The sequence below is a fragment of the Pseudorca crassidens genome, chromosome 14, assembly GCF_039906515.1.
Source record: "Pseudorca crassidens isolate mPseCra1 chromosome 14, mPseCra1.hap1, whole genome shotgun sequence".
Lineage (NCBI taxonomy): Eukaryota > Metazoa > Chordata > Mammalia > Artiodactyla > Delphinidae > Pseudorca > Pseudorca crassidens.
Genome location: NC_090309.1, coordinates 32,476,509 through 32,500,630, shown reverse-complemented (window position 1 = coordinate 32,500,630; position 24,122 = coordinate 32,476,509). Strand labels below are relative to the sequence as shown.

The 24,122-nt window shown below is 41.8% G+C and overlaps 1 protein-coding gene across 22 annotated transcripts in view; it reads right to left on the bottom strand.

Annotated features, from left to right (window-relative positions):
• Window positions 1-24,122, bottom strand: part of AAK1 (AP2 associated kinase 1) — a 173,399-nt gene that overhangs the window by 92,015 nt on the left and 57,262 nt on the right. For all 22 annotated transcript variants that reach the window (XR_010934480.1, XM_067704811.1, XM_067704810.1 and 19 more), the window contains exon 3: window positions 8,979-9,097. Coding sequence is in view for 21 of the 22 variants with exons in the window: in XM_067704811.1 (XP_067560912.1) it covers window positions 8,979-9,097 (119 nt within the window). In the remaining variant the exon portion in view is untranslated. The remainder of the gene's footprint in view (window positions 1-8,978; window positions 9,098-24,122) is intronic.

Genomic DNA, 24,122 nt, shown 5'->3' with positions numbered 1-24,122 from the left:
TGAGCAGCTGAACTTGAGTTCAGTAACAAAAATGGACCACAAATCTAAAAACTCCTCAAAGAAAATACATATGCAAATCTTCATGATGTTGGATTAGGCAATGGTTCTTAGATATGACACCTAAAGCACAAGCAGTCAAAGAAAAAATAAACTTCACTTCATCAAAATTAAAAACTTCTGTGCTTCAAAGGACACTATCAAGAAAGTGAAAAGAAACTGCAAAGAATGATCTGCAAATCATACATCTGATAAGAATCCAGTATCCATGGGAATTCCCTGGAGGTCCAGTGGTTAGGATTCCGTGCTTCCACTGCAGGGGGCATGGGTTCGATCCCTGGTCAGGGAACCAAAATCCCACAAGCCACGTGGCACGGCCAAAAAAAAGAATCCAATGTCCAGTCTATATAAAGAACTCTTAAAACTCAACAATAAAAAGACAACCCAATGTAAAAATTGGTAAAGGATCAGAATAGACATTTTTCCAAAGAGCATATGATAAACACATCGAAAGATGCTCAACACCATTAATCACCAGGAAAATGCAAATCAAAACCATAATGAGATTATCACTTCATAACCACTGGAATGGCTATAATCAAAAAAAGAAACAATAAAAAACGTCAGCAAGTATACAGAGATTGGAATCTTCATACACTGCTGGTAGGAACGTAAATAGTGCAGCTTCTATAGAAAATAGTTCGGCATTTTCTCAAAAAGTAGTTACCATCTTACCTTGCAATTTCACCCCTAAATATATACCCAAGAGAAATGAAACATTATGTTCACAAAAGTTTGTACACAGATGTCTATAACAGCATTATTCATAATAGCCAAAGAGTGAAAAAAAAACCCCAAATGTCCATGAGGATAAACAAAATGCAGTATATCCAGACAATGGAACATTATGCAGCCATGAAAAGGAGTAAGTACTCATACATGCTACAACATGGATAAACCTCGAAAATATTATGCTAAGTGAAAGATGTCAGACACAAGAGCTTACTGTATGAGCCCATTTATAAGAAATGTCCAGAATAGGCAACAGAAAGCAGATTAATGGCTGCCAGGGACTGGGGCAAGGGAGAAGGGGGAGTGACTGCTAATGGGTGTGAGGTTTCATTTTGGGGTGATGAAAGAAATATTCTGGAATTTGATAAATGATGATGGGTGGATGACCTTGTGAATAAAAAAATCACTGAATTATGTTTAAATTATATTTACATTTAAAAGGATGAATCTTATCTCAATTTATGAAGAAAAGTAGTATGACAAGCTGGGGGAAAAATAACATAAACAAACACACAAGGGGGAAAAAGAAAAAGAAAACAAGATCCTTTGAGTAGCATTGATCTAGAGCAGCCAGGGAGCCCATGTGTGAGTCCCTGCTATAGCCTTTTGACAAGAAGTTTGCTTAGATTAATGTCATTTCCTTGGGCCCTCAGCCCATCTGCAGGCAGCGCTTTCTGTTGATCTCCTTTACATCCAGCTAAAAACTTCCACCTCCTGATTCTAGACTGCCCTCTTCAGAAAAAAATAAGCCTAGTCTATTTTTTCATTTTCCAAACAACTGAAATATTATTATTTAGACTCTAAGTTCTTTCTTCTCTGGGTTAAACATACCCACTTTCTTTGACATGGTTTTTAGTCACACCACCATTTTGGTTGCTCCCACGTTTAAACGCTTTGCTTTGTCGATGTCCTTTTTGTAAGAATGGCCCCAGAAAATGAATGAAATACTCTAGGCCTGGTCTGATTCCTGCAAAGTAGATCAGCACTATCACCTTCTATTAATTCAGCTAAAAATTACATTCTTTTTTCTTTTGGCAGCCACATCATACTACACACTCATATCAAGTTAACTGACCACTAAAATGCTTAAGTCTTTTTCTACTTGTGCTGCTTTTAATCTCTACCTTCCCAGAACTGTGCTTGTAAAGTTGATTAGAAGAAAATAAAAATCCACGCATGTGACCTTACCTTGCTATTTCATCTCATCAGAATCAGTCCATTGCTCTAATTTTAAGGATCATTTTGGATCCTGATTTTATCATCCAATGCAGTTGTTATATCTTCCAGCTTTATATTAGGCACATAAGAGATAAATGTGTCTTCTGTTTCTTTAAGCAAGTTGCTTATTAAATGTAAAATAACATAAAGTTAACAGTAAGCGGCAGTGCTTTTTTCTTAGAAAGTTCCCTCGAAATTAATAGCAAATCATCGATCAGAAACCATTATAAACAGTAGCAATTACACCTAGCATCCAGCCTAGACTCTCCATCTTGCTCACAGATCTCTGGTGAGTGCCCTTACCCAAATGATACAGTCCATAGTCACTGGATCTACAGTCCACAGTCACTGGATCTATGGCGCTTCCCTGAGCTCCCTATCCACAAAACTGCCCAAGAGAGGACATGATGTTGATAGAACATGGCTTGTTCCTACTCAACCTGAAGTCTCTTTGGATCCCTGCTCACTCATCTAAGTGACTATAAAACAGCTTAAAATTTAATTAAAAAAATAAGTAACATATTAACATTCGAAAAGCAAAACATAGTAGACAAGTATTTTCAACTCCAGTCCTCATCCCCTATAGGGAACCCTCCCTCTTTCTTCCCCTTCTGCCTTTCCTCTTTCTCTCTCTCATCCTGCCAATGCTTTTTCAAGCAAATTCAAATAATATGTATTATATACACATAACTCTTACAACCTCTGAGAGGTAGGGCTGGGGTTATGGCCTCTATTTGACAGAAGTCTGAGCCTAGCACGGGTTAAAAACATTGCATAGGGACTTCTGATTAAAAATAGTAGCAAATTGTTTTTAAAAAGTAAGTCGAGGGCTTCCCTGGTGGCGCAGTGGTTGAGTCCGCCTGCTGATGCAGGGAACACGGGTTCGTGCCCCGGTCTGGGAAGATCCCACATGCCGCGGAGTGGCTGGGCCCGTGAGCCATGGCCGCTGAGCCTGTGCGTCCGGAGCCTGTGCTCCGCAACGGGAGAAGCCACAACAGTGAGAGGCCCGCGTACCGCAAAAAAAAAAAAAAAAAAAAGTAAGTTGAATACATGCATTTATCTCTGCTTCCTTCAAAAGCCTTACTAAATGATGTAAAGTGTTTATTTTTTAAAAGGCATAAACAGAAAACTTCTGCTTCCGGGAAGATGAAATAGATGTACTTTTCCCTATTCCTCCTGCTAAATACACCTGAATATTTTGTACATTATACATAAGAGAGACATAATAATGAGTATCTGAAATGTGAGTAGAAGAAGGCAGACTGGCTAGGAACTTTGGGACCCAAGGAACAACATGGTGGTGAGCTGTCTGGGTTTTCTTTTTGCCTCACGTTTCCCAGACCGAAAACTGAAGAAGCCAGCAAACTGAAACAACCAATGGGTGCAGACAAAAACACAAAAAAGCCCAACGAAAGCCTGCTCTCTCCAGTCAGACCCAGAAAAGGGGCAACCCAGTAAGACAGAACCCATAGAAAATAACTGCTCTATTCCAGCCAAAAACCACAGAAAAAACCTGCAGCTCCACCCCAGTCACGGCAGCAAAGGCCAAGTGGAGAGCCTAGACTTCCATTCTCATGAGTCTGCAACAAATCACTCCAACCTACACTTCAGGGTGGGGAACGTCAGAGACGGCTGAGTAGGGAGTCAAGACCTTCATCTCTGAGGTGCCGTGAGAGGAGGTCAAGTGGAGAGTCAAGACTTCCACAACCACCAAGTGGTAACAAGGCCAACTCCCACCACCATGGTGTCAACTGAAGCCACGTGGGGAGCAGTAGCAAGGCACTCCTACTTCCCAGCCAGGGAAGGATCAGTGGAAGCCTAACGGGAAACTGGAATTTTCACCCCAATCCAGTAATAATGAGAAGGTGAACTTTCACCTTCTGGGGTAAAAACAGAGGCCCTATGGAAACCTGAACTTCTATCCCCACCTAGTAGTAACAAGAGGGCATTCCCCAAACCCATCAATCCCCTGCCAGAGCAGAAAACAGTTAAAACAGAAGGTTTACATAAGATCCAGAATCTATAACACAATATGAAAGTGTTGATATAGTTCATCAGACCAAGAACTAGGAAGAACTCAAACTACATGGAAAAAACCCCAGCAATCGATAGATGCCAAAATGAAGATGACGAAAAAGACAGAATCATCCAGCTATGATTTTAAAGCAGTCGTGACAAAAAATGCTTAAACCAGCAATTACGGTGATGCTTGAAATAAATGAACAAATAGAAAGCCTCAGCAAAGAAACAGGAAGTGTCATCAAAAACCCAGAAAACCTAAAGAAGAACCAAATGGAAATTTTTGAACTGAAAATACAATAACGGAAGTAAAAAGTACAATGGATGGGCTCATCAGCAGAATGGAAGAGACAAAGGAAAGAACCAGTGAACTGAAAGATAAAACAATAGGAATTACCCAGTATGAACCAAAGATAGCAAATAGGTTAAAGGGGAAAAAAAAGGACAAAATTAATATGCATAAGTCCATACTGATATAAATAAATGATTGAATAAATAAGTAAGTGAGGGAGAAGTGCAATCACGTTAGAGAAGGAAGTTAAAGGCAAACAGATCAGAAAGGAAAAAATAAAACTGCCTCTAGTTGCAGATGACATGGTGGTCTATATAGAACATCCTAAAGAATTGAGAAAAAAATTCCCAGAACTAGTAAACAAGGTCAGCAAGGTTATAAGATACAAAATAAACACAGAAAAATCAAGTGATTTTCTACATCCCAGCAATAAAAGTATGCGCACCAAAATTAATTACCCAATACCATTTATAATCACTCAAAACAAAAACAAAAACCTAGATATAAATCTAAGAACATGTACAAGGCCATTATGCTGAAAACTACACAATGCTGATGAAAGAAATCAAAGATGTAAATAAATGCGGAGAGGTGCCATGTTCATTTATTGGAAGACTAAACAGAGAAAAGAGGCCATTTCTCCCCAAACTGATATAACAGTTTAATGAAATTCCTACCAAAATTATAGCAAGACATTCTGTAGATACAGATAAGTTTATTCTAAAATTTATATGAAAAGACAAAAGAACTAGAATAGTTAAAAAAACAATTTTGGGAGAAAAAGAAGTAGGAGGAATCAGCCTGATTTCAAGACATTATAAAGCTACAGTAATCAAGGCTGTGTGGTGTTGGCAGAGGGATAGACACATAGATTAATGGGACAGAACAGAGAATAGAGAAAGGTCTGGAGATCAACCGTCACAAATAGGCCCAACTGATTTTTGACAAAAGAGGAAAGGTAGCCTTTTCAACAAATGGACACCCACAAGAAACAAAATGTTCTTCAACCGAAGTCTCATGCCTTATATAAAGTTAACTCAAAATGGGTCACAGACTTAAATGCAAAATGTAAAACTTATAGAAAAAAAAATAAGAGAAAATCTTTGGAATTGAGAGCTAGGCAAAGAGTTCTTAGAAATGACACCAAAAATACAACTGACAAAAGGAAAAACTAATAAACTGGATTTCATCAAAATCCAAAACAAAACAAAACAAGACCAACAAGAAGGTCTTAGAAATTAACCTGATATATAAAAAATTCAACAGGATGGTTGAATATAAAGCTGAGAAAATCTGCTGGAATGTAGAGGGAAAAGACAAAGACATGAAAAAAAAAAAAGGAAGAAAACAAAAAATTAGAAAATCAGTTCAGGATAACTAACATCCAAATACTGATAGTGAAGGAAGACAGAAAAGGAAATCATCAAATGAGACAAACTAAAATTCCCCCACATAAGGATTCGAGTTTCTAGATTAAATGAGACCACCAAACAACTAAAATAAATAAGAAATGCACACACCAAGGTATATATCATCAACAAATTTCATAACACTGTAAACAAAGAAGAATTTATAAACTTCTGGGGAGAAAAAATGGGTCGCAGCCAAAGGACCAGGTATTAGAATGACTTCGGACTTCCCAAAGCTCAACAATGAAAGCTAAAATATAGTACAGCAATGCTTTCACGTATCTAATGAACTGATTTCCAATCCAGAATTTTATATGCAAACTATCACATGTGTGAATGTAAAATGAAGACATTTCCAGACCTGCAAGTTCTCCAAAATTTACCTACCGCACATCAGGAAGCTCCTGGAGGACAAGTTCCACCAAAAGGAGAAAGCAGAGCAAAAAGAGGAGTCAACAAATCTAACGAGAAAGAAGCAAAGAGAATAGCTAGAAAATTCCACGATAAGAAGTAAATGAGGCCTAGAGAGCAACCAACCTATATTCCCTCAAGTCCAAAGACTGAGAGAGATTTCTTCAAGAAGATAAAACAGACAGAACACTAACTGTGTTCAAAAGTATTTTTAAAATGATTTAAACAACTTGGGGAGAGTTTGAAATTAAGTTGCACAAAAGTACACAGAAAACTAAGATTTAAAAAACCTAAAAGACAAGATGATTATTAATTCCAGTGAAAAGAGAATTATGTAAGAGAGGAATAGTAATCAGAGTCCACTTAGAAGATTTAGCAAAAATAACGTTTTCTTACATAATAATGTAAAAACTAATACTAATATAACTAACATACTGCCAAACATACTGCTACTGTGGCAGAATGAGAGATGAGAATAATGCAAATATTTAGAGTGAAGGGCAGGCAGGCGATGAAAGAGAGTTAACTTTTTACCTTCCATAGTATGTAACACCTAAAATGGAGGGGGGAAAAAGAATTAGCAATATCAGCCTGCTATTTAGAAATGTATCAAATGAATCCACTAAAAGTGGTGGCCTCTGGGACCTTGCAGTGGCATAGGAGCCCCCCTCAGGGAATTGCTTGATGTTTTTTTTACAATAAGCTTAGTTCAACTATTTGGGTATTTAAGTTTTGAAAAAACAAGTTAAAAAACAAAACTCTCGCAGCTAATACATGGCTGGGCCAGAACTTGAATCATGTAATTTAATTCCTAATCAGGTCCATTAATTTGTGAGCTCCAAAGGGGCCCGCATCTTCTTAGCTCCTTTACTCTAGCACCTGCCCAGCACAAAGAAAGCCCTCCAAAAATGTTTCTGAATGAGTGGGAGAAAGTTAAGGAGTGGGATTACTCTTCTAACACCAGAAAATGAATGAGAAATGCATTCCAGGCAGAGGAAAGAGCAGAAGCAAAGAGAGCAAATGGAGTGCGAGAGCTGAGCAAGGAAGAGGCAAGGTGGGAGGAGAAGGAGGAATAGCATCCCGAAAACACTGGGTGGAGGAAGGGAAATACAGTGAGCACAGCTGTTTGCAGCTGAGTGGCAGGGGAGAGGGAGGACGTTGGTGCCTTGCAGACAGTTCCACGTGGCCCTGGCTGTATGTATATAAGCCTTGGGGGTTTTTTGTCTGTTTTGCAATGATGACAGCAACACTTATTTCTACCAACAGTTCCTTCCCAAATAGTTGCAGCCTTCTGGAATCTACATAGTACCAGGCTCTCTAAAATCCTAAGTTGTACAACTTGTTACTCTAAGTAGCCACTGAAAGGGCAACCCCACCAGGGTAAGCAAAGCCTGATGGAATCCCTACAATGCCACCCTCACCATTTTTTGGGCCTCTCTCTACTCTTAGCAGGAGCACTGAGAAAGAGGGGGCGGGGAGGGGGATGAATTGGGAGATTGGGATTGACATATATATATGCTAATATGTATAAAACAGATAACTCATAAGAACCTACTGTATAAATAAATAAAATTAAATTTAAAAAAAACCAAGAGTATTAAAATGTAGGGCACAAAGGAGTCATCACCTCTAGGTGAACATCTGCATCTGCTATGACCATTTCACACATTCATTTCATCCAAAGTTTAAGTATTTACTTTATGTCAGGTAGTGTACTGGAATACAAAGTTTCTGATTTTAAATAACTTACTTTCTAAAGGCAGCATCACTTATAAAGTAACAAGGTAAGCAATACAATTGGCATAAAGAAAAGTACTGTGGAAACACAAAGACTATCCAAATTTCTTAAATGTATAATGTCAAACAGAAGTGAAAGAAAGAGACAACTCCAACAAATTCCCATATACCCATCACCCTGCTTATACAGTAATCAATTCATCGCCAATCTTGTTTCTCTTCTAAATCCACTTGTTTAATTTCAAGAAATCATATTATTTCATCCACAAATATTTCATCATATATCTAACAAATAGGGTCTCTTTCTTTAAACACAATATGAACCTAAATCTTGAAAACTTATTAAGTTTTTAAGATGTGAGATATAATTAATATATAATAAAATGCACAGATCTTAAGGTGTCCAACTGAGTTCAGACAATGGTGTAGCCATAACCACTACCTAAAACAAGATACAGAACAATTTCCATGGCCTAGGAAGTTCCCACATACCCCCTTCTAGTGAATTTTCCACACCCAGATGACCACTTTCTGATCTCTATTACCACAGATCACTTTTGCTTGTTCTTAGACTTTTATAAATGGGATCACAGAGTATTGTATGAGTAAGCAGTTTCTAGGCAAAAAAAAAAAAAAAAAAAAAAGGGAAAAGCATTCCGGGGGAAAGAACTACATTTACGTAATATAAAGGTATGAAAGGATATGTTCACGGAATGCTGAAGGGCTTGAGAGGGTTGAAAACTAGGACTGGTAGCTGATAGATGATAAGATGGAAAGAGGAGGTTTGTTGGGAAGCTAGGATCTCCATAGTTAATTCTGGGAACCAAGTTGTTAAGTACATTTTTCCCAATGCCTCAAACTATTTCTCTGACCTGAAAATTGGTCGGTTCTCTCACTATGCTCCTTTCTCCTCAACTCTCTAGCTAAGAGTGACCAAGGCAGGAGCAGCGTCCTACACCCCATGGCTGTTCCCTCCCATTTTGTGCAAGGCCTCTCTGCCATCTCAGGGAAGGGAAGAAGCCCCCCACTGGCTTTCTCATGAGAGGGCACAGTCCCTCTCCCCATTTTAAACAAGCAGTCCCAAGTCTGAGGGGCAGCCTTACCATTATCTGTATTTCTCTCTTGCACACCTGGAGATCATGCTCATTGTTGACAAACATGCGTTTCAAGGCACATTTCATCCCATTGCTTGTCCTCACCAGAAACACGATAGCAAATCCACCTGTGAGAGAAACACACATACAAGCTCTTTTGAGTCATGTTTAAAAAGTCAATCAAATGACCATGGTGGCTGTAGTTTGCTGATGTCACTGTTAATGGTACTGATGTCATCATCAGCTAGGCCTAGGGCTGGCCTGGCATAGAAAGCATTCTTAAGATTCTGAGGACTCAAAGGTATCACATGTGGGATTGGGTAGCAAGTCAGAAAAATTGTTCCTCCAGCTTGCAAGGCAGAAATAGAGGCACATGTAGAGAACAAATGTATGGACACCAGCGGGGAAATGGGCGGGGGAGGTGGTGGTGGGATGAATTGGGAGATTGGGATTGACATATATACACTAATATGTATAAAGTAGATAACTAATAAGAACCTGCTGTATAAAAAATAAATAAATAAAATTCAAAAAAAAAAGGATATGAGGTCATTTAAGTAAAGAAAGAAAAATTGTTCCTAAACGTCTATCTAAAAAAAAACAGGAAGAACAGTAATTATCTTCCAAAGAAACTACAGATAAACAGATGAATGAATGGATGAAAAAAAAGAACCAACTACATTCCAACTGCTATCCTAGGCACTTTGAGCTCTTGTTTAATTCATACCACAATCCTGTGAGGCTGGGTGATATTTTTTCCCTTAAGACAACAATTACTAGCTGAAGAAAACAGAGGCTCAAAGAGATTAGATCCAACCAAGGACTTCTTTAAAAAAACGTAAGTCCAACACTTAAAGAGAGGCTCGGAAATTATTTCAAGAATTGCTCTATGAATAGTTGGCAATTAATTTCAAGAATCTCCTTCTCTTCCTTTTTTCTCATCCTTCCTCACCCCATCCCCCAACTCAAATCAACAATACACTCTGAGGATTCCTCCTGCCCTCCCTACCTCATGGGCTGTTGAGAAGACACAGACATAGTTAGGAAAGTGCTATTCTACACAGCAGATACCAGGCAAGTATGACGATTACTGGGCAGAGTTTTTAATGTCTGCACTAATCCTTCTCTAAAAGACAGTTCATAATTCATTAAAAGAAGTTACTATAACTCCAAAAGAAATTCTTCAGTGCTCTGAATTGGTTATGCCTTAGCGTCCCACAAATTCTTAGAGCTCCTAACCTTGACCTCACTCCCCAAACACTGTAAGAGGCATTCAGTGCCACTGTTAAGAGGGGTTTGGGTAGATAATGTGCAGCAAAGCTATCAAAGTTGAAGGCTTTGGGATAAGCAGCAGTTATATCAGACACTTAGTCCATCTGCCTGCTCACACACCTGCATAATTTAGCTTGAACTATCCTGCGCACTGACCCTGGGTAGTGAAAAAAATTGCTAGGCTATTCTTTGCACGGAGGTGATGTCTAATTGGATGGAGCCGAACACAGAGACAAGTCAGCAGTACAGGAAGTTGAACTGAGGTCATGGCATAGTACTGGGGCAAGCAGCCACGTGCAAAATTGATACAAGGTAATTAGCAGTGATTATAGAGACCTCAGACCTGAGATATAAGACTTGGGTCCCGGGCTTCCCTGGTGGCGCAGTGGTTGGGAGTCCGCCTGCCGGTGCAGGGGACACGGGTTCGTGCCCCGGTCCGGGAGGATCCCGCGTGCCGCGGAGCGGCTGGGCCCGTGGGCCGTGGCCGCTGGGCCTGCGCGTCCGGAGCATGTGCTCCGCAATGGGAGAGGCCACAGCAGTGAGAGGCCCGCATACTAAAAAAAAAAAAAAAAAAAAAAAAAAAGACTTGGGTCCCAATCATTCCACTCTAAATCCTCTGAGACCCAGCAGCCCTCCAGTACCTGTCTGTTGATGTTCAAGATATTTCCTGTTGTATCTTTAAAATAACTGTTCTTTTTCAAATTAACTTGAGTCAGATTCTGTACCATGCAACCAAAGAGAGCTTTAATCATAAAGCACTGTTGCACGTTTTCATAAAATACACACATAATTCTGTGGTAAAAAAATTGTTTAATGGGCTCAAATGTTCCAAAAGCGCATTTTGATAATGATTTATCAAAGACTGCATGCTTGTATATTTCCTGTCCTTGTGCTCTTCAGTACTCAGATAAACAGTAAAGTTCACCATACAATCTTTCATTTCAGCTGTCATGTCTCTAAGTTTTGTGCCTCAATAACATTTTCTTGTAATACTTTAAAGTCCACTCACACTGCTCAGCTGTCAATTTAACTCTACAATTTTGAGTATTTACTATAGAAGATTTTTTAAATTCTAGCATGCATTGACAAGTAGAGGTCTAATTACACATGCAAAAAAAACCTCCTCAATTCTAAGATGCATATTTTTTACATTTTAATTTTTAGGATATCAGAATTTTCTTATAATAAATATGTACATTTAATGCAGTAGTATTTGTCTTCCTTTCCCCCATGCCAAAAGCCATTAAATTCATGATGTGTCTTAGCAATTAAAATTGGGGAAAATGAAATAAATAAAATAAAATTGGGGAAAATGATAGTATAAATTATAAAATTTCTATGTATAGTCATAATTGTTTTGTGAATAATAAAAGAGGGTTTTCATTTTACAGATATTTTGAATTAAAAAAAAAATCACAGAACTACAGACTTTACACCAGTAGTGTTTCGAGAGAGCCTTAGTCCAAGCAGTTTGCTTTATACGGGGAGGAAACAAGTGAGGCTTAGGATCCCATGGCTAGTTATGGGCAGAACCTGGACCAGTTTCACCGTCCTGATTATCTAAAAAATGTTCTTTCCACTTCACTTATCTTAGTGAAAACTATGCAATACTCATTTAGAGAATAAGGACACACCTGACAGTCCTGCAGAACAAAAGCTGGGAATGACTAGTTCCTGCAGTTCTGTGATGCATGGCACCACTAAAGAATGAGGCAAGTCTTTAGAAGCAGGTTGGTGATGCGGCAACTTGAGATAACTGCCACCAGATGGGAGCAGTCAGCTTTCTTTGCCAGGTAGCAAGATGACCTTTCCAGACCAGACTGAAGAAACGGGTCAGAGGCCTACCACATGATCCAGTCAAGGACAACTGGTTGAGAAGAGCCAGCCCAGATCCTCAAAGCCTATGACCAACATAGATCTAAAGGCAACGCAATGAACCACTATGCTTCACATAGACAGAACCACGTTTTAGGCATCTATGCCTATAAAAGGGCTTATTTGCAGGTGAGAAGCATTTAAATCAGGGTTTCTTGATCATGAGATCAAAAATTGAAGCCTGAAAGGATCTGTCCCTTTAAAGATGTTAACCACTTACACCATGTAGTTGACCAAACAGAGTGTAAATTTAAGGTAGAGGGCACAGAGCACGACTCGAGACACTTCTCCACCACAGGCCCACATCCACCACACAGATCAGGGTAATAAGATTCTCAGCCACAGCTAAAGAAGGTGCGGGGATTACAGAAGGCAGCTGTAAGACTTCAAGAGAGGTGCTTACCTTAATGGCTTTTTTGTTTGTTTGTTTTTTCTTTTTATTTGCGGTACGCAGGCCTCTCACTGTTTTGGCCTCTCCCGTTGCGGAGCACAGGCTCCGGATGCGCAGGCTCAGCGGCCATGGCTCATGGGCCTAGCCGCTCTGCAGCATGTGGGATCTTCCCGGACCGGGTCACGAACCCGTGTCCCCTGCATCAGCAGGCGGACTCTCAACCACTGCACTACCAGGGAAGCCCGAGGTGCTTACCTCAGGTTGAGGTGCATCCCTAGATCTTGATTAAATGGAAAAATCTAAAGCTGAGCTGGGGAGAGGTTGGACAGAGGTAAGAAAAGCTAACATTCAGCAGAGCCTGTGCCAGTCTGCCCACGGGAGCCTGTGCCAATCTCGCTGCCTACTGGCATTGTCTGAAACTAAGATAATCTCCATGATTACACTGAAATCCATTTGTGGGAAAATTCATGAATTTATTGAATCATAAAGGGAAAAAGGATCTGATCCATTATGTGAGGTAAGTGAAAGAGGCAGGATAATTTTGACACAGACACACTTTTACCTATTAACTTTAAATACAGAAATATTTTTTGGGCTTTCCTGGTGGCGCAGTGGTTAAGAATCCACCTGCCAATTCAGGGGACACGGGTTCAAGCCTGCTCCGGGAAGATCTCACATGCTGCGGAGCAACTAAGCCCATGCACCACAACTACTGAGCCTGCGCTCTAGAGCCCACGCGCCACAACTACTGAAGCCCACACGCCTAGAGCCCGTGCTGCACAACAAGAGAAGTCACCGCAATGAGAAGCCCGTGCACCGCAATGAAGAGTAGCCCCTGCTCGCCACAACTAGAGAAAGCCCACGTGCAGCAATGAAGACCCAACGCAGCCAAAAATAAATAAATTAAAAAAAAATTTTTTTTACTTCCACAAAGAAACATGCTTTCTCCCACTTTCCCTAAAATACATAGCACTCTTGGTCTAACTTTCTCCCTCTAATTTTTGATGATGTGGATGGGTACTTACCACTCACTGTGAATTTAGAGATTTTGTCTGCTTGGTTCCCCTTTGTATCTTCGTGCCCTAGAGTAGTGCCTGACACGTAACGAGGCCTCAAAAATGAACTAACTCTCCTCTTAATGTTACTACAGGAAAGGCTGCAGAGACTGGTGGAGACAGTGGCAAACCCAAGCACATGGCCCACGGAAAGGAACAGCTACCGTACAACTCAAGGTAATTACTGCCACATAGGGATACAGACCCCGTTTTATCATCAACACTTGGTATTACTGGTCTTCTTATTTTAGCCATTCTAGTGAGTGTGTAGTGATATTTGTGTTTTTTTTATGTTCCCATATCTATTTTTTTTTACATCTTTATTGGAGTATAATTGCTTTACAATGGTGTGCTAGTTTCTGCTTCATAACAAAGTGTATCAGTCACACACACACATGTTCCCATATCCCTTCCCCCTCGCGTCTCCCTCCCTCCCACCCTCCCTATCTCACCCCTCTAGGTGGTCACAAAGCACCGAGCTGATCTCCCCGTGCTATGCAGCTGCTTCCCACTAGCTATTTTACGTTTGGTAGTGTATATATGTCCATGCCACTCTCTCACTTTGTCACAGCTTACCCTTCCCCCTCCCCATATCCTCAAGTCCATTCTCTAGTAGGTCTGTGTCTTTATTCCTGTCTTACCCCTGGGTTCTGCATGACATTTTTTTTTCTTAGATTCCATATATATGTGTTAGCATACGGTATTTGTCTTTCTCTTTCTGACTTACTTCACTCTGTATGACAGACTCTAGGTCCATCCACCTCACTACAAATAACTCAATTTCATTTCTTTTTATGGCTGAGTAATATTCCATTGCATATATGTGCCACATCTTCTTTATCCGTTCATCCGATGATGGACACTTAGGTTGTTTCCATGTCCTGGCTATTGTAAATAGAGCTGCAATGAACATTTTGGTACATGACTCTTTTTGAATTATGGTTTTCTCAGGGTATATGCCCAGTACTGGGACTGCTGGGTCATATGGGTGTTCTACTTGTAGTTTTTTAAGGATCCTCCATACTGTTCTCCATAGTGACTGTACCAATTCACATTCCCACCAGCAGTGCAAGAGTGTTCCCTTTTCTCCACATCCTCTCCAGCATCTATTGTTTATAGATTTTTTGATGATGGCCATTCTGACTGGTGTGAGATGATATCTCATTGTATTTTTTTTTTTTTGCGGTACGTGGGCCTCTCACTGTTGTGGCCTCTCCCGTTGAGGAGCACACGCTCTGGACACGCAGGCCCAGCGGCCATGGCTCACAGGCCCAGCCACTCTGCGGCATGTGGGATCTTCCCAGACTGGGGCACGAACCCATGTCCCCTGCATCGGCAGGCGGACTCTCAACCACTGCACCACCAGGGAAGCCCTCATTGTAGTTTTGACTTGCATTTCTCTAATGATTAATGATATTGAGCATTCTTTCATGTGTTTGTTGTCAGACTGTATATCTTCTTTGGAGAAATGTCTATTTAGGTCTTCTGCCCATTTTTGGATTGGGTTGTTTTTTTGTTATTGAGCTGCTTGTAAATTTTGGAGATTAATCCTTTGTCAGTTGCTTCATTTGCAAATATTTTCTCCCATTCTGAGGGTTGTCTTTTGGTCTTGTTTATGGTTTCCTTTGCTGTGCAAAAGCTTTGAAGTTTCATTCGGTCCCATTTGTTTATTTTTGTTTTTATTTCCACTTCTCTAGGAGGTGGGTCAAAAAGGATCTTGCTGTGATTTATGTCATAGAGTGTTCTGCCTATGTTTTTCCTCTAAGAGTTTGATAGTTTCTGTCCTTACATTTAGGTCTTTAATCCATTTTGAGCTTATTTTTGTGTATGGTGTTAGGGAGTGTTCTAATCTCATACTTTTACATGTACCTGTCCAGTTTTCCCAGCACCACTTATTGAAGAGGCTGTCCTTTCTCCACTGTACAGTCCTGCTTCCTTTATCAAAGATAAGGTGACCATATGTGTGTGGGTTTATCTCTGGGCTTTCTATCCTGTTCCATTGATCTATATTTCTGTTTTTGTGCCAGTACCATACTGTCTTGATTATTGTAGCTTTGTAGTATAGTCTGAAGTCAGGGAGCCTGATTCCTCCAGGTCCGTTTTTCATTCTCAAGATTGCTTTGGCTATTCGGGGTCTTTTGTGTTTCCATACAAATTGTGAAATTTTTGGTTCTAGGTCTGTGAAAAATGCCAGTGGTAGTTTTTAATTGTGGTTTTAATTTGCATTTCCCAATAGATCCTTCATCGTTTAAACTCTTAGGATTACCTGCTTTCCACTTTACTGATAAAAGCCTTTAGTAAGCATAGGATCATGGAGTCACCAATGAAATTACTGAGATAACTTGGACTTCTACCTCTCAAGCAAAGATGACAGAAATGCCTAGTTCTATCCTGGGAGAAAAAGGCAGGTAAGAATTTGTAATACACGGGGGGGGGGGGGGGAGGGTGTTATATAATTTCTAAAATCTCAACTCTGACATCAGCAAGAGATCATGGTCATCAACATCATTATCTTGACTGAAATCTTTTAAACACAACCTCTTCAAGGAGCCTGGCCATAAATATTCAACACTGGCAATGGGGCTTTTGAAGTAAGTGTAGTACCTCTCCTGGCTTAATCTCAAATATGGAATCATGCTAGCTGGTACCAGGCCTTGGGGGCTGTTCTGAATGAATCAAGACACCAGTGACTCCACTTAGCAAGGACGAGTGAGGGATCGGGAGGGAAGGTGATAGGGAAGAGAAGGAAAACACCAAACTGATGATCTGAGCAGTGACACGCACGGAGATGGGAAACAGGGGGGCAGACAATGAGAATGATGAGACCATGAGACAAAGCCCATCCTGGTGCTGAAACAGGGTTTCTGGATTTGCTGCCAAAGAGGTTTTGGTGGATATTTAAAAATCGGGCCTAGAGTCGGGGCACTAAAACCTGCTGCTTGCTTATTTCCTGCAGGTAAAAGGGACTTCATTTCCTATCACAAGCCCCATCTACACCTTTAGGAATGGCTTCCACTTGTGTGCGATAAGAGCAGACAAACTAAAGTGAGGAAACAAAACGAAGTGAGGAAAACTTCACACTCTGCTCGTGTCCTCCACTTCTCCATCCTACAAATTCTGCATTTCTCTTTCAAAATAAGGTTTACTCTGATGAATGCTGTTTACTTAATGCAATTTCTCTTGGAATTACTTGAGGAAGAGAAAACTAGAATAAAACAGCCTCCTGAAGCTTAACTAAAGAATCAGAGAGAGAACCCAGTTAAAGTGGGATGTATCCGGGAGATGTAAAAGAAAGGGCAACACTGGACGAGTTGCTGGATCTCTTTGGTGTCCATTTCCTCAACTGCAGAAATTAAGGCAAAATGAGTGGTACTTAAATGAACGGTTTGCTCAGAGACATAGGATTACAGGAGGTGCTGCAGTGGTCCCACGAGGGAAAGTGGCTCCACTTAAGAGTAGGGCTCTGCACACAGCTTCCTTTTATCTGCTTATTATTCATTCTGAAAAAGATGCTAGAAAAAAGGGGGGAAACTCTGCTTTAAAAGAGAAAAAAACCCAAAGAATGTTCTGTAGCCCTATGTAAAAGTATTTTATGAAGAAAAAAGGACTACAGCACTGAAAGTCACGCAGACGGCCCTTACCTACTAGCCTACCACAGACACAAATGTGCGCAGGCAGCCTGGGGGGCGGGGGGAGGCGGGGCCACCACGTCCACTTTACACTGAGACCGTGGAGTATTCCTTTAGAGTCGAACAGATGAGGTTCAAACCCCAGCTCAGGAAAGCCATGATCTCACTGAGGCCCTGTCCTCTCACCTGTCAAGGGCAGCTGAGAGCTACCTCTTAGCTTTGGGGAGGATTAAACGACAGGCAAAGCACCGAGCACATAGGTGGTATGTGATGAATATAGGTTCCCTCCTTACCTCCTCCCCACCAAAGTTCTTTGTATTTGTGTGATAGACATCTGACTTATCATAAAGTTCTAAATCTGGAGTATCTTCTTGAGATAAAGGGCATAAACTCAAATACCTACAGGGGCCAGACAGATCATCTAAGGGAGGGAAACAGTGCAGGTATAACAAAGTGTACAGAGGGAGTCTAATGATGGGAGATCACGGGGAGTGGTGAGACCGTGCAAACCAGAAAGCGCACGCCCAGCTCACGGGGCAGCCGCTCCTCAGTGAAGGCCAGTTGCTGCCATGGAGGAACGTGGGCTGAGGGTTGCCAAGTTTTTTGATTTCCAAGTGAAGCTAGATTTTTAGGAGAAATCTCCCACTTTTTAAATCCCAGCTATAACTTTAGAAAAGCTCTTCACCCCTGTGCAAGTTAAGGAAACCTATTTCCAGGCTTGGACTGAATGAGACAGCCCTGCCTCAACCTTTATGAGAGCCTTGTGAAGTAGCAGGACATGTACGACAATCTCTACTTGACTAGCTGGGAAACTGAGGCATGGAGAAAAGCCCAAGGGGCCTCCCTAGTACCGCCACCTAGAGGCAGGGCCAGGACTGAAAAACAGGCATACCAATTCCTGGTCCTGACCTTGGTCCACTCTCCCATGCTGCCGTCCCTCCCTCCTTCCCTGCAGCGGACCCTACAAGACACCTCCATTATCAGGGAAGGTTAGGGAAAAGACATGGTGAAAGCCAAGGGGCCTGTCCAAAGCTTGGCCTCCCTCAGTGGCCCGGTGAGAGGGAGAACTTGAGTGCACTGTCTGCAGTGTTTGTCAGCTCCCACGGGGAGTGACGACAAAGAGGCTGACAAACATCCATCCACAATTTATTCAAGACAACTTGGCCAGAAGTTTCAGAAGGAACAAAAATGTTCTAAACTCTAGAACAGATGGCAAGGAGCACAGCAAAGATTCTGCAGGAGAAAAGGTCAATTTGAAGCATTTGTCAACACTGATTTCAGTGGGGACTTGGGGTTTGTTTTTTAACATCAATCTCTCCTCACTTGCCTCAAATTAAAAATCACCATGTGCCAACTCTTTCTGGGGAACATGTCAAAGCAGTCCTATCCCCAGGCAGGAAGAACACCCAGATGGGAGATGACTTGAGGTACTCAACTTCCTCTCTCTCCATCGAGAGCTGTGGGCACAGAGTCAGCCACTGGCAAACTCTGGCAGTGATACAGAAACATCAACGGAACCCAATGAAGGCCACAGCCCCGGTTGAACACGGGACAGCTGGCAGGTGGCTCTTCCTTTCTAGGACTGCAACAACTAGGGAACATCTCCAGTTCATCTCCATTCTCTTTTGGCATGAGTCTTTAAAAATAATAATAATAATAATAATAATAATAGACATTTCCAGAGAAGGCACCTGCCTACCTGGAACAAAGGTTAGCATTTAAGAAATCAAGTTGGCTCACACACACCAGAGGCTTGTGAATTACTGCACATAGAACCAGAGCACATTGGACCTGGCCTGTCATCAGCTGAGACCGACCAGAAGAGGGCCTTTCCCAGAGCCACCGGGCCCACCTTGTCTGAACTGTTTCCATGGGCTTGGCTGTCTAGCAAACGTAGAGAGAAATGATGAGAGACATCAGCAGGGCCATATCCTTTGTTCACTGACATCCCCAGATCACACTGAGCCAACTTTCTCTTCTCTATTATTACAAGCCAGGGTGATCTTATAAAAACAGAAATTGAATATCATTCTCCTGTTTGAAACTCCTCAGTGGCTTCTGGCTCCTTAGAAGGAAACTCCAAATGCTGGCACGGCCTGCAAGGCACCGCATGATAGGATGTGATCTCTCTCTCTCTCCAACCTCATTCTCACCACAGCCTCTCACTGCTCACTCTGTTCCAGCCACAATCGCCTTCTTTCTTCTTGATGTTGCTTGTGCCCCACGCTACCTAAAGATTGCTGTGCAATCTTTTTGCCCTATTCACCTCATTCTTGGCCTGACCAGCTTCTACGAGTCAGCCCTCAAGTTTCAGGCTACGTGTTACCCGCCTTGGTTGGGCCTCCCCTGACTGCCCCTGGCCCCCACCCCCTCTTCTGATCAGGTTACATCCTTGTTTCGCACAGCACCCTCCTCTTTTCCTTCGGAATGTAGCAGGAGTATAGTTAAATACTTAGGTAGGTAATTCCTGGTTTGATGCCTTCTTTCCCTGAACCCTGTAAACTGCACAAGGGCAAGGACAACGAATAACTCACTGTGGCTGTGTCATGCAGCACAGTGGCCCCTGCATAAAAGATCCTCAAGTGCTTGCCTAGCACCCTAAGGAAACCAAAAAAAAAAAAAAAAAAAAAAAAAAAAAATCCCACATCACACCAAACCAAACCAAACCACACTATATACAGTGCCAGCTTTCCAGAAGGTTAGAATCTAGCATGGGGTAGAAGGGACACTAATTGAAGAGGCAGCCCACCCCCCAGAGAAAAACCCTGAGCGTGTGGCTCAGTACGGCCGAGGGTCGTCTGAGACTAAGTCAACTGGACAGCGTACTGGGGCAACACGCACGAGCTGCATCTTCACGGAAATCTCTGTGCTGTCGCAGAGTGGTACTTGTTCTGCCTGTGACCCCGTCTTTTAAAAAGAACACTTGAGCTGGAAATGAAACCCTCTTCAGTTGAGAAGGAAAAGAAATCAAACTCCCCCTTGCTCGGTGCTGCCTCATCCCTCACGCGAAGAAGCAGAGAGCCTCTCGGGCGTGAACTGTCTCAACCCCACCCTCAGCCCAAGCCACGGGTGCCAGCAATCTTCTAGTAAGTGGTGTGCAAACCAAGACAGCAGCTGGGGTCAGCCAGAGGGCACGACATCCGTGCCCGGGTTCGTCACCGCCCGCCACAGACACTCAAGCTCCGGCTCGAATCATTTCCACCAATGTTTGATGTGTGTTACTGGTCCACAGTCTCCAAAGGAGAACTGGGGTTTTGGCAAAGCCAAAGCTTGGCTGACGGTCTCTCAGGTTCCAAGTGCTAATTCCAGAACATTCCACTTTAACTTCATGCTTCAAAGCGTACTTCATGTTCTGCACTTTGCGCTTTTGTAGTAAGATCAGGTTAACTAGCTCTGTTCCAGAAACAGCATCCTGTTCCGGAAAAAGCATCCTGTTCCAGAAAGAGCGTTTTCTACTGTGGTGATTTGAGCTCAGAAGCCAGGTTAAGCTGTGTCTTCTGTTCTCCTGGGACAGGCACTGACATCAAAGGTACATGATATAAAAGTTTTCAATTCTTTATGTTTCACTAGAACTGATCTCCAGACACATCTGCTTTATCCAGGTCATCCTAATCTGCCTCGACCCTCCTAGTTATGTGGGAGATGAGCCCTCATCCTGGGAAGCAGGGTGATGTTTTCTCAGCTCCCAACAGCTAATCACAGAGCATTCCAACCTAACTTCACGCTAAAGCCTTTCCTCTGAGGTTCAGGATATCTGACTGTACTACCCATCACCGTCATGCACCCACCCCAGGTCGTGGCTCCTTACCCAGTACTTGTGCACCAGTTCACAATCTCCTCTCCACCTCAACTCTCACCATCACCCAAGTTGACTTCCCCAAGTCTTAACAATTCTATCCCCTAAACCTCTCTGGAATCCACACTTCTCTTCCATCCCTGATGCTCCTTCATATACTTCTCTTTTTTTACTGGAACTAAAATAGAATCCTAAGTTTCCATGCCTTGGATCTCTTTCCATTCTAAAATTCATATCTAAAAACTCCTCTTAAAAGCATTCATTAACTTCCCAAAGCCAGAATAAAGACCAAATTCCTTAACACAGCAGTACGTTAAGAACCTTTATATTTTCCCCCATTTTATTGTGAGAAATTTCAAACACATAGCAAAATTGAAAAGACCATACAGCAAACATCCATATACTCACCACCTAGAGTCTACAATTATTAACATTTTGCTCCACTTGTTTTATCAAATATTTATCATCCATCTACACAAACATCAACTCATCTTATTTTTGATGCATTTCCAAGTAAGGTGCAGACCTCGGTGCACCTCACCCTAAACACGTCAGCATGCATCTCTTTAACTCGTATTCAGAATTCATGGTTCTTTTGTGGAGGTCGAGTAGAAATAAAATCTAGTTACAGTGAAATGTATAAATCTCAAGTGTATTATTGGATGAGTTTTGATAAATGCATACACTCGTGTAACCCAAACCCCTATCAAGATATAAAACCTTTCCATAACCCAGAAAGTTCCCTCATACCCCTTTCCAGACAATCCCACTCTCATATCCCCCCTAGAGACAACCTCTGTTTTGATTTTTTAAATCTATTTCTAGTTTTGCCAACTTTAAAACTTCATATAAATGGAACCATACAGTATGTGCTTTTTTGTGTAAGGATCTTTCCCTCATCATAATAGTTTATACTGTGGAGTGTGTCAGTAGTTTGTCACTTTTACTGCTGACCTGTTTATCCTCTCTCTTACAGGTAAGACATTTGGGTTATTTCAAATTTGGAACTATTATGAACAAAGCTCTCTATGCGTTCTTGTACAAGTCTTTTTGTGTTCCATGTTTTTATTTCTCTTGGGTAAATACCTAATACTCAAGAATGTGAGTGCTAGGCCACTGTATAGGTATACGTTTAATTTTACAAGAACCTGCCAGACCTTTTCCCAAAGTGGCTGTATCATTTTACACTCCCACCAACAACATATGCTCTAGACCTTTATTTATATTTATTTATTTATTTATTTTTTGCGGTACACGGGCCTCTCAATGTTGTGACCTCTCCCGTTGCGGAGCACAGGCTCCGGATGCGCAGGCTCAGCGGCCATGGCTCACGGGCCCAGCCGCTCCGCGGCATGTGGGATCCTCCCGGAACGGGGCACGAACCTGTGTCCCCGGCATCGGCAGGCGGACTCTCAACCACTGCACCACCAGGGAAGCCCTGCTCTAGACCTTTATCATCTGAATACTTCCCTGTCCTCACCCAGCTCTATCTCCCCATGCTCCCTCCTCTACCACCAAGCTTTCAGAACTTTAACCTTTTTGCTGCATTTCATTCCCTCTGCCTCGAAGACCCTGACCCAATCCTCTGCTAGATAAAAGGAGTTGAAGATTGTTAAAATAACACCTCTTTCATGAAGTCTTTCTTCCCTTTCCCTGATAATCGCCCCCAGGCTTTCACATTATCACACATTTGGCCTGCACCTCTATTGTTGCACTCATCACAGTGCACTGTGGCTCCCCCCCACATATGTTCATCTCCCCCTGCTACACAGGCTAAAGGAAACAGGAAACCACTTTTTTCTGCCTTGGTAGAAATACTTGTTATGTTATCATAATACTTTATTATATACTATATGATACTTTATATTTTTTGCATAAAGTATACTATGTATACTTTGATGTTATCATTAAACACCAGTTTAAGGACTTTGAATACTATGAAACCGTAAGGACAACATTCTACATTGCTCTCTGAGTCACCAAAGAAAATTAAAATGGCAAGAGGAGCTTCTTATTTCTCTTGGAGTCCTCAGGGCTAGCACGGTGTTCGGTACATAGCAGATGATTAATAGATGTTTCCTAAACTAAAAGCAATCCAGTAATGTTGCTCCCCTGCTCAGAATACTCCTCTTGCCTCGACCACCTACAAGATAAAATCCCACCCCTAATGTGGCATGCAAGTCGCAACAGAATCTGGAGCCCACACTGGCCTGGCCAGTGTCCTTCGGTGTCTCGGTGCTTTTTGCTGGTATTCTCTATCTGGAATGGCTGCCTTCTCTTTAAATAGTAAATGAGTAACTGTAAGTCCAAGTGTAGCTCAAACCAGGCCTCCTATGTGAACTCTGACCTAACAGAATGCCCATCCCTACTTTATTTTCTAACCCTGATGATTATCCCACTTGTCTGCATAGCAGTCTTTCCTGAGGACTATATTCTCTCAGAGGGCAAAGATTTTACTTTATTTTTATTCTTTGTAGGAAACACATTAGTCTAGCTTACCTTACCCTTCACCCCATGCTGAAATAATGATTAGATGCATTACATCAAGTGGCTCCCTTCTCCTGGCCATTGCTACCGGGACCAGGAGTGGGTAGCTGGCACACATTCTCTCTTGAGAATCCTAGTAACAACTCAGGAACCGGAGTCAGACAGTGTTGGACAGCCATGCAGACCAGGCTGGTAGCTACTGTCAGTCACATCCATGCTCACAAAAAAGCAGAGAAGCGTGTTTTGCAAAAAAAGGCAAGATATCAGAGCAGACACTTGGAAGAAGCTGCAATTTGAGACTATGAGGCTCCAAGGGGAGAGAGATGGACAAAAGAGATAACTGATGACTTAGCAAGACTCACAAAATCTAGCTTCACCTCCTGCTGTTGGGTTCTGGAAGGTTCCCCTATATTTATTCAGTGCATTCCTTTTGACTTACTCTAATTTGAATTAAATTTCTGTTCCTTGAAACCCAATGACCCTAAAACACCTTGCACCAGTATGTTTATAAAATACATGAGCTCTGATATGACCTAAATTTTAATAGTTTTAACCATAAGCCTCGTTTAACAGAAAGCATCCAGAACAGTGTTAAAACAGCATATTAAAAATTGCACTTGAAGAGTGGGAATTTTTAAGTTAAAAATT